The sequence below is a fragment of the Anabrus simplex genome, chromosome 2 (assembly GCF_040414725.1).
Source record: "Anabrus simplex isolate iqAnaSimp1 chromosome 2, ASM4041472v1, whole genome shotgun sequence".
Classification (NCBI taxonomy): domain Eukaryota; kingdom Metazoa; phylum Arthropoda; class Insecta; order Orthoptera; family Tettigoniidae; genus Anabrus; species Anabrus simplex.
Window position 1 is genome coordinate 316553199 of NC_090266.1, and position 14476 is coordinate 316567674.

Genomic DNA, 14476 nt, shown 5'->3' on the forward strand with positions numbered 1-14476 from the left:
TAGGAGGGAAGTGTAGGCAGTAAAAATGGCAGGGATAGACCAACGTACGAATATGACAAACATATCAGAGTAGACATAATAAAACTTTGAAATGAAATAGTACAGGATATGGTGGGATGGGATGCTGCATCAAACCAGTCTAAGGACCGATGACCCAAACAAGTAATTTAATGATGCCACAGAAGGAGGCAGTTACATTTTGTAATCTAGACTCAGAACCAATCTATATGATAGCCATTCGGATGGATTATTGGATCAGAATTTTATGAGATGGGAAATTACATTTGCACACAGTCAGAGTGAAAAACCTGTTAAAATTCAATTGGCGTAAATCTTGTGGATATTGTCGGTTTACATAATATTTGTTACTTTTAGGAACATTCCAGAAGGGTTAAATAAATGAAGTACAGATCTGAGACTAGCAACGCCTCGTTTAGTTTGTGCTACAATATTTTCTCATAGTCATCAAGATGTTGCAATGTGGGTACACCTTTGCATAATGAAAAACTGAAACACGTTCGATCACTTACTCAGCAAATGTTACCAAATATTTAGTAGCATGTGTAAAAGTTAATAGTTCAGATAAAACATGCTGGAGATCAGACTTCTATAGGAAATATATTCTTCTCCAATGCCTTCTGAAAAACTGCGGTGTAATTTACATTCTACTGAGCCTCTCAATTATAAAGCTCACGACAGAGAAATTAAAAGGCCAGAAATTACAATTTTGTAGTACATTTATTTATAAAAGAAAAAAATGTGGTGCAGTAATATGATATACAAAGACATTTTACAACGACAAAATCTATGGGGCTACTAACTGGGCTCACCCTCACTTTTTTCCGAAATTCAACACTAGAAACCCCCTGCAGAAAACATCGACAGACCTGTTAGAATCACAGAAAAATGGGGTAAATAGAAACACTTCCTAACTACTGTACACAAGTGATGAAAAGCCACTGATATTTAAAATATGGTCCTGATGTAGCCTTTTTCTGTATCAAATCCGTTGGTCAAAAGTAAGATATTCTTTCTTTAAATCTTCTGAAGACCTTCTCACAAATGTCAAATATATATGTTGAAGTTGCTGCAGATATTTAAATGCCTAACATATCCCTTCGGCATCTGAAGAAAATCCATGACCACATTCATTAAACTGTCGTCAGAGTGGTAAGTTGTATGTTTCAAATTATATTTAGGTAAAAGGTATCCAAGCGCTGTATTCAAACTTTCTAGCCCCTCCTGCACCATTAAAATCGAAGTTGTCTGACAATACCTCCAACCTTAAAGCAAGTAATTTACTTTCCCTTTAAATCTTTTGTGAACAAAACCAGGTAGCTTTTTAGGCTGTGGATCTCCCATGCATTCTTTTCCATTAAGTTTTGTTTCTATTCCCCCATTTTACAGCATCCCAACTTCTCAACATATCAGAAAAAATAGTTCTACGGGAAATACAATGGAAAGCTAATAAATATTCTAAGCACGAAAAACGTACATGTGCTAATGTCTCTGTTTCAAGTAAGCAATCACACACTCCAGAGAAAGATATATATGACACCACAAAAATAATTCTATATCTAATTCAATTTTTCTACAATAACCAAAATTATATTTATGACCTGCTAATTAACCACTACAAAAATTGTGGAATAGGCCAACAACTTAAGATTCAGGAATTATACTTTAATGTCCCCAATTTCAGAGTACTTCAGAAGACAGATTTTAAAAAATGCACTGTGTCGAACTTAACCTCTAAAATTTACACCCTAATGATGTCAAAGTTTAAACTCCCAAAAGGAAACCATAATTTAATTTCATCTTTTGCAAATGTTGTAAACATTCAAGCTCTTTAAGCCTTTTCAGTCGTGAAATTACCAGTTTCGCCCCCACCTTAGGGTTCCCTAATGATGTTCACCGGTATTTATTACCTGATGGAAAGTGCACTGGCATGCAGTCCATCTCACTAACATTCTGCTGATCATAACTTCTATCCAGGAGGATATTAATAAGCATGTGCACAAAATGGAATTACATGATGGATAGTCTCTTAACAGAACATCTGTTTTAATTAACAGAGTATGAGTAAATACAATAGTATGTATGTGCATAAACATCAGAAGACTTCTGAAAGAGGTACAACTTGTAGCATTAATTTTTGTCTGGTCAAAGTCTTTTGTAAACAAAACAGGGTAGCTTTTTAGGCTGTGGATTTTCCAAGCATTCTTTTCCTTTGTTTCTAATCCCCCATTTTATAGTATCCGAACTTCTTAACATAGCAGATCCAGGAACATAGTGCACAATTATTGTTTATTCTCTCTATATTAATAGCTCCAGATAACATGAAACTCCTAGGGGGTGGAAAGGAGCAAACTAGGTATGGTAGAGACTACCAGCTTGCTGCGTGGCCTTCTTCTATATACCCTATGTAAAATGAACAGAATTCGCTTTACTACTTGTTACACAGCCAAAAGCAAAGACTCTGCCAAACACAGAAAAGCAGTTCTTTTAAGAAGCATCTCAGCAGAGTATCCCAGACAGTCCCAGATCAATTACTCTATTTACACAGTAAATAAAGAAGGATCAGCAACAGCTCACCCATCTTTGTTGTAGTGTAATGTCAGCTACATGGTTAAAAAACCGGAATAAATCCCAGGTAACTACAGGCCAAATTCAGTAAAATATAATTGTAATCATGCCTTAAGTGACAAGCCTGTTATGTCCAGCCCACCTTGTTCGAAAAGTTTGGATTTTGTACCATTCGCTTTGAAGCCTCCATTGAATATTGACAGCTAAAAATGTGAAGCCATTAGTTTAAGATGATATCTCAAAACTGTTCAGTTCACATGCACATCACTCTACTGCTGGCCTACAATAGACTGTGATAGGGTATGTATTATTTTTGGCTGTAAGACCAAATCAACAGATTATGAGAAATAAGGCAATATATTACTTAACTAAAAGGAGATTGGAATAAAAACAGTAAGACTATATTTCGCAAGAAGATACATAAGAACGGCAAATGAAATATCTTGTAACAACAATCGCCAATACAAGTAAGCCTCAATGAAATTTATCTCCCAGGAAATTATATATTTAGTACATATGAAGAAAAATACTGCACTCTTACTTAGTAAGAGGACTCGAAAAAGCCACAGCAAGTTGATATACAACATACAAATACAGAAATTAATTAGGGACCAAACACTATCTAATTTGTAAATTAAAACATCACCCCAATGAAATACAAATGCCTCATACAGCGTTCTCTGTATCAAACATGACTGCTAGCATTCTGGCTTCCTCCTCAACCGCAGCCCACCTGGCTTGTACTCTGTCCTCACTTCTTAAATCTGCATATATACAGTAAAAGAAACTTAACTCCTCTCTCACCTCATAGCAAATGGTGGAAATGTTGCCCTTTCATAGCTTTTGTACCTTTGTTGCAGTATGTTCAGAAATCACTGAAACCTCAACTTGCCATGCTAAATTCAGTAGTGATTTTCTTGGCAAATGAAGTTTTGCACCAATTCATCCTAATTTTCTTTGTGTTAACACTATGTCGTGTGCATTTCTGGTTTAGCACTGAACCCGTAGTCTAAAACTTATTCACAAGATTGTGAATAGAAGTTCTGGAAGGAGGCAATTTTGGAAACCTGATAAAATATGACAAGCTAATTCTTATATCTTTTACAAACAAAAATACTTGGCTCAAAAGGCAACTGCCTTACCATCTCTGCAAACAAACACAGACTACCAACTATGTGGCAAGTGAAGGACAGGGAGAGAACCAGCCAAGTAGGCAACAGGTGTGTGTGGGGGGGGGGGGGGGGGGGGAGGAGGAGGTAAGAGACCTTGGCTCAACTGTGCACGAGTAGTCAGGTTTTATACAGAAAACCTAGTAAAGGATTTAGTGTGTATGACTTAACCTCTGCTTGAAGGTTAGCCCGATGATATAGGTGAGAAGACCCAATTTCCTGGGTTACTCACCGATCTCCACGAAGATAACAAAACTTCAACTTCTTATGCATTTCTTCAACCATCATGTCAAGTTTGCAAACTGATGTGTCAAATTCCTACAAGGATTCCTAAGGGTGAATGCCCACGATACATTTACTGAAACTAACATTTAAGGATCAGTCATTAATTCATGTACAATGTTCATCCACCTACTTGCACCCAACATGCCTTATTCTGCCATCTATGGTTAGACTGATGACACCAATGTGGTATCACCCAACAAAGTAGGAGATACATTTTTATGTACTGTACATCAATGCTTAGTACATTGGGCATGTCTCTCACTAATACTACTACTACTACACAGAAATGTTGTCCCCCGTGAACACACGGAAATGTTCAGTCCCCAGTGAATTATGTAGTGTGCAACTTATTTATGCATGCAGAAACAACAGAGCCGTTTCTGTTCTCAGCATTTCAAAATGAACACACATTTCTTCCTGTGATTATTGTGCTTTTGCTAAACAACCAATACTACTCAATTCCACTTTTAAAAATATTCTAGCGTAGGGCACGGAACCAAATACAGTGTCATCCTTTAATCATGCTCTTGATACAGAAACACAGTGGCTTCAACCTTCGCAGCAGTCTACACTCCGCCAGCCTGCAAGCAGCTGATTAGATGCATTTTTGTGCATGTAAATGGAACCCCATAACTGAGGTCTAAAATACTATGTGGTACAAGCTGAAGAAACCATCACAAAGATTTTCTACTCTGCAGGTTCTGGAGGTGTAAGGCTCTGTATTTCCACAGTCCAGTATGCAAGAAAGTTTTAGTAATTTTGCAGTACATGTTGAAATATACCTAACTCCCATATGTTGAACCAGCTCACAGCAACTGCTTTAATCAAACAAGTTTCTTCTGTTAAAATGATTCATTCTTCTGGTCTAGTATATACTCTGCAGTTGTGAATTTGATGACTTACAATAATTATACCAACTGTACGGTTCTTTGAGGAACTTATTAAAATTCTTTATTAAATCCCTTACAACTAAAAAAGTACACACATGCAAAGAAGCAAAACACCACTAAATACATTGCCACAGCTACAACGGGTATCAGTCCTGCGCAGGTCATTACTAGTTACAGACATCGAGCAGGCCACAATGGTAGTGCAAATCCATCAACTCTGTTGCAAGCAACAAGAAAGGAAGGCACTGTATTTGTGTAAATAATCTTGCATATATGTTAATGTAGGCTTCCCATTCTTTTGCAGATGCAATAATTATGACCTCGGTAAAGTAATTTTTGAGATTCGTAAAAAAAAAATAATTGTATACTAAATCTTCCCCTAATAGAACAAAATGAATATTTAAAATTTTAGAACATCAAATAAACATAGTAGTTGCACAACAGAATATACTAAACCTAATATTACAATTGCATTTCTTCAGTAATTATAACTAGGCATTCAGACACATGGATACTACTAAATTTTAATATACTATGCTTTAAGGATGAGGGCAAAACAATATTTATGCCACTAATCAAACACACAAGTACAACATTTAAAAATACAGATCTCTTGAGTCCACCTGTGATTGGCAGTGATGTGAATAAATCAGATATACCAATATCACCCTTACTTGTAAAGAAACATAAAAGCCACCATATGAAATCCACACGAAAAATATAGCTTATTGGTATAACAATGACCCAATTTCCAAAGATGAAACCAGAGCCAATCCCAGTGAAGTACAACAAACACAATTTTATTTTAAAATACAAGCATTTGGGTTTTTTTTTTTCACAAACATATCCAGCATCCCATACTTATGCTTTAGTTATCAGAATTTAAAAAGTAGCAGCTACAGTTACTGAACTCCACTAAGAAGTCTGCTAACTGGATGAGCAATTAAGTACTTTGAATAATAAAATATTTAAAAACATGCCAAATGCTTCCGTAGAGAAAGAAAACAGTCTGTCCCATTCCAAATCAAGTTCTGACCTTCCTTACATGAACACCAGCACAGTCAATACCATCCAAACTATGAATTTACTTCACATTCTGTGAAGTAAACCACACAGTACCAATGCAAACACCACCAGCAGGATAAACGTTTTATTCTCCCAAAAGAAAAACTTGCACAAGTTGAATAATAAAACCACAACAAGCTAAAATTGAGCAGTATGGTAAGTAGTCACGAGAAGCAAAAGAGCTTCTGTTCTGTGAAAATGTCCTGTATCTTGATTTTAAAAACCCAGCAGCTAATAAATCACAAGTCTGATCCTGCCAGAGAGCATGTACCTCGTGCAACAAACATTCACGAACTGCAGCCAGTTACCCCATAAACACAATACGAAAATAGTTCCCAAATCGAATCACACTTTTGACTAGGAATTCATGATTTGTGAATCAAATGTTCAGTTTCTACAGAATGGAAGCTGACAATGTTATGAGGTACAGAAAACTATAGAGCCAGTCATACTCTGCATGTACTATTAATTCCTCAATGCTCAAATCAAGAGAAAATATTAATCTTTTAAACTTAACATAGCAAGAGCAACGAAGTGAAGGTAGATTAAAAACTCAATAGCAGTGAGAATGTCTCACTGCGCAACTTCATACATACAAGTTCATTCTAACCATATCAGTCGTACCAATTGAGTTGGCCGTACAGGGAGGGTCATGTAACTATGTGCTTGTGTTGAAGAGATTGTGGGTTCAAGTCCCACCAATGGCAGCCCTGAAGATGGTTTTCCATTATTTCCCCATTTTCAAAACACACAAATGTTGGGGCTGTACCTTAAGAGGCCACGCCTGCTATCTTTCTAGTCCTAACGCTTTCCCTTCTTTGTCAAAGATATTTGATGTGTTAGTGCAACGTTAAGCCAATAGCGTAGCAAATTCTCGATTGTGTGATAAAATCGAGTCATGATCTACTGTACAGACAATCCGTCAAATATGTGGTGAGGAGTTCATGAACTGGCACTTCACGACTAATAAATTACTATTTGCAGTTATGAAGTCCTGTACGTGCCCACGAGACAAATATAGGTAGCAGGACAGTATGCCTTTATTTTCCAAAAATTTCTTGCTACCTGTACTGAAGTGTACGTGGTCTTAATTTCTTAGGAAAAAAAAAAGACTGCAAACATTGCACACAGCACGAAAACCTTACAGTTTCCTCAAATTCTGAATGTAATATGTAACATTACACACAACATAGTAACCAATCTATGGATCACTGAGAAAGCCAGAACTCTTAATACCTTACAATTTCTCTTGAAATATAATTATGGCAAACGTGGACCAGTGTTCTCGCTAGGACCTTTGTAATGGGCGCACCGCCCTGCCGTTTTTACAGACTAACATAATCTGGATATGTGCTAGTTACATAAACACATACGAGACATTAAGTGTTCCAAATTAAAATGCAAACACACAAACTGTTCAACAACGTTACAAGCCCGTATGGCACTCCACAGCAACAGGGGGTAAGCCCCGGTGTAACACAACTGAACGAGCAATAGAACACCAGTCATTCAAACTACTGTACTTGTTTGACTTGTTTGTGATAACACTAACATAGTTCAATTTTAAGGATTATTTTAGTCCTGAGAGGATTAAATTGAAATGTTACCATACTAAATTTTTTAGGTAGTATTCCCCACCTGGCTACTATTTCTGCCACCCAGCTGATGTGGAGAACATTGTGGATTCTATACAAACAAAAGAATCACATGGAACACTAGTCAGGGTGCAGAAAATTTAGTCGTATTTCATTTCATTTATCGTAGCAGACATGCATTTAGTGACACTTGTTAAGGACCAATACCTCACTGCACATGCCATCAGGCAGGTCTCCCCTGCATCCAACATTTCCCACTACTTCTGCACCACAAACTTTTCACAGATAATTCACGCACCTAGTAAGAGGACATCAGGAGCAGCGCAGTTTTTCATAATGAACACAGTAAAAGAAATTGACCTTGAGCAGCAACATGCAGTCACTACGTGAAATGTTTTAAAAACACAAAATGACTTTACTAATTATCCTCTAAAAATTACTACACAGTAACATGACGAACATTTAAAAAGGTTTTAAAACAGGTCCATTCTATAATTATTTTGGAAAATATGGTATCCTTCATTATAGATACCAAAGCTTATAAACAGAATATTTTGTAATATCTGCAACCATCCCTTTTCAGTTTCAACTCAGTTAATTTATACCTGTAGTGCTCGTCAAGTCTGCCAAAACTAACAGAGTAAATACATGCATAAACTGAAAGAGAAAACATATGGTAACAGCATTACACCTGAGAAAGAAACAACTGTTACCAAATGTTTTCTCTCTCAGGTAGATAATCTATTTACTCAAAGTTAGTTTCAGCAAACCAAAGAGCCTAATGGTTATAACACAGAATATACCACTGCACAAGAAATGAAAATATCTATGCCACAAAACCATTCAAATTCCATGTAGATTTAAGATCAAGATCAAAACCCTAACACTGTACATTTCCAATGACATAGCTGTAACATTCGTTTACAATACAACCAAATTTTTCTTATAACCTTCCTGAAAAGGAACGTGTCATAAAAGGACTATGATGATCAAAATAAATGCTAACAGTCCTAAAGTAAAATAAGAAGAGCAAGGAGGAAAACCTTATGCATGTCCATTCTCAAACTGCATGTGCATTTTTGTTATAGTGCATATCCACTTGCAGTGACATCGAAGGTTTTAAAATATACGACCCAATTTCTGGTTATTGATAACATAACATTGAGCAGACTTCCAACATGTCAAAACAACATTTTTTTGTCACAATTCTTCAAACACATCTTCCGAATACTACAAAATCTCTGCTTTCCCACACGAACGTTAGTAAAACTGAAATAATTGGCCCAAGTAATGACTTGTTATACCAATAAATTGCTAAAACTGCTTCAGAGAGAGACTTTCATGAACCTTTAAAACTGCCCAGAACCCCTGAACTTGTACTTTATCCTTCCAATAATGTTTTAAATGAATTTTTGTAATCATAACCGTCCACAGGGGAATCTCCCATGAAGGAGGACTTAAATGCATTTTAACACCTATCCAAATGCAGGAAAAGTACAAATACCCTAGGACAACAAGAGAAGATGTTTAATCTCACACGTTCATCACCCACATTCCCACTGTCATGCGGGTTTTACAGTCTGAAAAGGCTTTTAAAGAAGAACTAACACTGCCAGTTTTATCTGGTCTATTGATGGGAACAAGTACATGTAAGAGAAGATAAAAATACACTTCATTCTGGATTTCACTTCCATCCAAAACACTTAAAACTAAACTGTAACTAGAACACTTCACTCCTGCCTAGGCCACTTGTATCCCTTTTAGATCAGTGCAACATTTAACAGCATTCATGGGCTGCTGAGGCTTTATAAAACACATCCGAATGTTTCCGATCTACCACATGCTTGATATTACATTTATTTCACAGCAATAAATGTGGTTGGAGTCTCTTACATTTAAGTTCCCCTGTTACGGTCAGTTTAAATATATTTATTTGGCCATATATATGATGCTTTCTGAGAAGAATGCCACTTAATCCTCGCCCTCATCATCTTCCTCCTCATCCTCTTCTTCCTCTTCTCCAGCAGATTCCTCTGTTTTCTTTTCATCCTTCTTGGGACGGCCGCGACCTCTACCACCACCAGATGCTGCTTTCTGAAGACCCAACAGAACACAGTTAAAATTAATAGAGCACTACTCGGATTATTTAATCCAGACAAAGTGAAATAGAAAAGAATTCTATTAAAATTTACCAATTCCCTTACAACTTCCTACATTACAAGCTAATTGATAAAAATGGACTATGTGGACAGTCACACAAACATCGCCTTCTCATTAAACAGTGACAACCAGAAAACAACACATCGTTCAACATGAACAGACATGCAGCCTGTTCCTTAATTATTGCTTTACATAAGTAGGGCTATTCACTGGTTTACTTTTAAACCAGTTAAGAGTTATACAGCCATTTCCTATGTTACGAAAAAAAAAAAAAATACCGGGTGGTACAGCTGCCCCTATTCACGCAGTTTTATGCAACCCGCAGATTATAGTCGAACTTAAAAATATTGACCTTGACTACTCACTACAATGTCTGCTCTTACAACGCTTTCCATAATTCATTTATTCGTGTCGAGCAAATCAGCATTAATGATAAAATACCGATTGATGGTAAAGAATCGTGAAAATTACGTGTCGCAGAAACGTCCTGTACAGAGAATATTATTGGTGAATGACTAGAAGTAGCAGCAACACAACAGCGCTAAACAGCAACCCGTGATAGCCGAGCTTGCTAAAAGTTAGAGGAGAGTACCGGTGTTCGTTAGTAGGCGGTTCGAGTCCTGTGTACGACGAATATTTTTATTGCGTTGTTGATGTTTGTGAGAGTCGTGTTGTTGATGACAAATCTAAATCATGATCAGTTCTCATATTGCAGGTACTCAGCTATGTTTGTTTTTTAAGGAGCTCTTAAAAGAGCTATTTGCAATAAAGTGAGATTGTACCGACAGCGGTGCGATGGGCTTATGCATGGCCATTCGATTAATGAAGCAAATGTTCAAAATGACCACCTGCTTCGTTAATGCACATCTGAGCACGGTGGAGGAGAGACATTCTTGCTTACTGCAACATGTGGTGGAATCTGCCTGCAGGCTTCCGTGATGAGCCGCCGTAAATGACTCGGGCTCTCAGGCTCCTGCTCATAGACTCTTTCCTTTAAATAACCCCAGAGGAAAAAGTCGAGTGGAGTAAGGTCAGATGATCTAGCCGGCCATGTGACCGGACCCCCTCGTCCAATCCATCGTCCAGGATATGTCCTATGCAAGTGGTTCCGTACTGCCAAAAACCAGTGTGGGGGAGCTCCATCCTGCTGGAACCACATCCGTAACCGTGTCATAAGGGGCACATCCTCCAATAAGAGTGGGAGGTACTCACGAAGAAACTCTAGATAGCGTCGTCCCGTGAGGTTTCCTTCGAAGAAATATGGTCCAATTATCTTGTTACCTAGTATCCCGCACCACACGTTGACGCCCCCTTGTACCTGAAATCGAGCTCCCCTGATCCAGTGAGGATTTTCAACGCTCCAGTAATGGAAGTTGTGACGATTAACAGTTCCGTTGTTGTGAAATCTGGATTCATCACTAAAGAGAATGTCCATTAAGAAATTCGCATCAGCTTCAACTCTTTGTAATATCCATTGCGAAAATTCTATCCGTTTTGGAAAGTCATCTCCGTGAAGTTCCCGGTGCAGCTGTTGATGGAAAGGGTGGAATTTATGGCGGTGCAATATTCGCAGTACAGATACATGACTGATGTTCAGTTCATTTCCTATGGCCCGTGAGCTTGTGTGCGGGTTGTATGCAATTGCATTCTGAACAGCTTCGTCGTTATTTCCAGACGTCACTGGAGCATCCCGAACAGGGGGTAATGTATGAAATGACCCCGTTGCACGCAACCGTCTTTCAACACGTCGAAATGTATCTGCAGTTGGCAGCCTTCGTCCAGGAAATCGTTCTTGATACAAGCGTCTGGCTTCCCGTGCATTTTGCCTTATTTCTCCATAAAGTAGTACCATATTCACATAATCATCCCGTGAATACATAATGTTTGCTTTCGTGCTAACTGTACAGTACCTGCTCACACGTTGCTGCTAGGATTACGATAGGCTGTTTCATGTGCCCTACGCATGAAGTGTAGACCGCTGTTAGTTGGTCTTCGAGTCGAACGTGCGCAGTTGCTTGGTTGAATGGGTGGGGCAGAATGTTGACAACACGTGCACTGCGCTTCATTCCCTGTAGTCGTTTGCCATATGGAAGTCGCATGTTATTATTCCTTTCGTATGTATGCTTTCTTTGTAAAGGTGGCGAATTACTTTTGAGACTTAAGAACGTTAAATATTTATTACGAATGGCCTTACAAGTATAATATAAAAATAAAATTGAAAAGCTCGTAACTAGATTCGAACTCTAAATGCCTGCTAACATATCGTATGCTCGCTGCGATTGGTGCCATGTAGCCACTGCAGGCGACAAAGAATTGGTCTCGTAGCTCTGTACTAATGAAATTACCTAGGCTATCGCTTCGATACTGATCGTTGATGTTAAAAGTTCTGAACTCGAATGTGCAAACACCACAGTGAACTAAAGAATCGCGTCTCTCTTACGCCGAGATAGTTGCAACCATTTTCTACGCGTTACATGGTTGAATGAGTCCAGCGTTATGTTTCAGGTGGTATTCACAATCGGTGCGTATGTGGCGATATTTATGACACCTGTTTATTATAACTTCAGTAGAAGAATATCGGAGACTTCAGAAAGGTCTTCGTAAACGATGCCTAGGCGAATACGAAATGACATTAAAAAATGCATGACTCAAGAATGGTTGGAACCCTTCCTGCTTCAAGTAACCTATCGAGGTACGTCTTCCATACGTAATTCCGCGCAGCTATTTGCAACGTACAAGCGCCATCCTTGTAACTCTGTATTCACGAGGAGAGCGGAAGTTCCCGCTTCGACAAGTTACTGATGAGTTACAGCCTTATGGTCCCGTTTTATGCCTTTTTTGATCGCTCTAACGGTAGTAATTACATGGCATAAGCTATCACATCTGCTGTACAGCATTTGTGTGCCACAGATTATAAACTACAGTGCAAAACACGCTTCTATCAATTTCTATGTGATGAGACTGTACAAAATGGTGGTGCATTGACATGTCTGTAATTGGTCTTACCCTATCACGTTTTCTATGATACCACGACCGCCCTTTCTATCAAAAGAAAATGGCCTCTTGGACCAATCAGGTGCGCAATTCTCTACCGACAGCTATAGGCGTGTTTATGGTTTGTACAGTATAGTAACATTTCGTAAAAATTAGTAGAGTATTGGACACCGCTCTACATAAAATGGTACAGTGTTTTTGAGATGGACCTCACTTACTGCCTCTTGTACCATTTTTCCATTGTGCGGAGAAGTCTACATCGGGTTAACTGCACATAACATTGCTGTAAGGTGTTGCGCAAGATGGGACTAAGAGGCATTTACGTCCTAGCTGGTTGCATATATTCGGGAAAAAATAGGGGCAGCTGTACCACCCGGTGTATGTATGTATATATATATATATATATATATCCATTTTCTGAGGATCTGTTGGTATTGAGATACATGATTTTTATTCCTTCATCTTCAGTACAGTGATCTTTTGTTACTTCAAATAAATATTAGAGAAAAGGCTACAATTTCTTTTTTTTTAAGGAGCACCTATTTTTTCCAAAGAAAAATTATTTTAAATAATCTATTGAAGGAAAGTTGATTGCAGAGGATCCACAGCATTAGAGTGCTATTCTGGAAACATGGTTCAAATTTGTTGGATATATAAGCAGCACTTTCCTAGATAAAAGGGCATTTATGTGCAAAAATGCATTTTTGAGTGAAGTGAGTCATATAAAAAATATCCACCCAAATCACATTCTAAAACCCTCCTCATTGGTAGTCCTTATCTTCTCTATACAGAGTGGTCTGAAACAATGTAACATGGATATATGAGCTTCAGAGTGTTGGTTGTACTGATAAATGTAACGAGATATCTTGCACCGCAGACATTTTATCAGCTGCTGAAGTTATTTAAATGAACTAAGAACGTAAATACTTTGTACGACTATCATTCCATAAATTGCTAACAGACCTTAAAAAGTCCTCCATCCCACAAAGTATACATCAACCTCTACCGCGACTTCAAGCCCCTCCAATTCCACATACCACTCCTGTCCCTCCCCTCCCGTATAACCTCTCACTGCATAACAAGTCACACAGAAGAGAGTGAGACAAGAAAGTGATATTAAGAAGATCTACACAAGCACAAGGGAGTAAGTACGTTACTTAAAATTATCCATTTCACACCCTGTTTTCTTCACTCATTTTCACTTAATATTTACAGACCCTGCCCAGATACACATACAGATACAGGTGTGTTCTTAACATGTTTCAGAAGAAACTAAAGAAATAGCACCAAGAGGAATGAATTTTATTTTATTGCTCCATCTAATGATAGATTTATGTTTTGTGTTGAATTAGGAGGATACATTAAATTTTTCCTTTGTAAAACTGAGAGGATGTTCCATCAAAAACAAATATACATTTGACTTCACTTATTGTAACAGCCCAGTCCATAACATAAGTGACCTAATATTATTTATCAAGTGTCGCACATGCTACAAACACTGCAAAGTCATTTTTTTTTTTTGCTATGGGCTTTACGTCGCACCGACACAGATAGGTCTTATGGCGACGATGGGATAGGAAAGGCCTAGGAGTTGGAAGGAAGCGGCCGTGGCCTTAATTAAGGTACAGCCCCAGCATTTGCCTGGTGTGAAAATGGGAAACCACGGAAAACCATTTTCAGGGCTGCCGATAGTGGGATTCGAACCTACTATCTCCCGGATGCAAGCTCACAG

The 14476-nt window shown here is 38.1% G+C and overlaps 1 protein-coding gene across 3 annotated transcripts in view; it reads right to left on the minus strand.

Annotated features, from left to right (window-relative positions):
- Positions 1 to 719: 719 nt before the first annotated feature.
- Positions 720 to 14476, minus strand: part of LOC136864089 (high mobility group protein I) — an 84542-nt gene continuing 70785 nt past the window's right edge. For all 3 annotated transcript variants that reach the window (XM_067140646.2, XM_067140647.2, XM_067140648.2), the window contains exon 4: positions 720 to 9684. In XM_067140646.2, coding sequence (XP_066996747.1) covers positions 9562 to 9684 — 123 coding nt within the window. In that variant the 3' untranslated portion in view covers positions 720 to 9561. The remainder of the gene's footprint in view (positions 9685 to 14476) is intronic.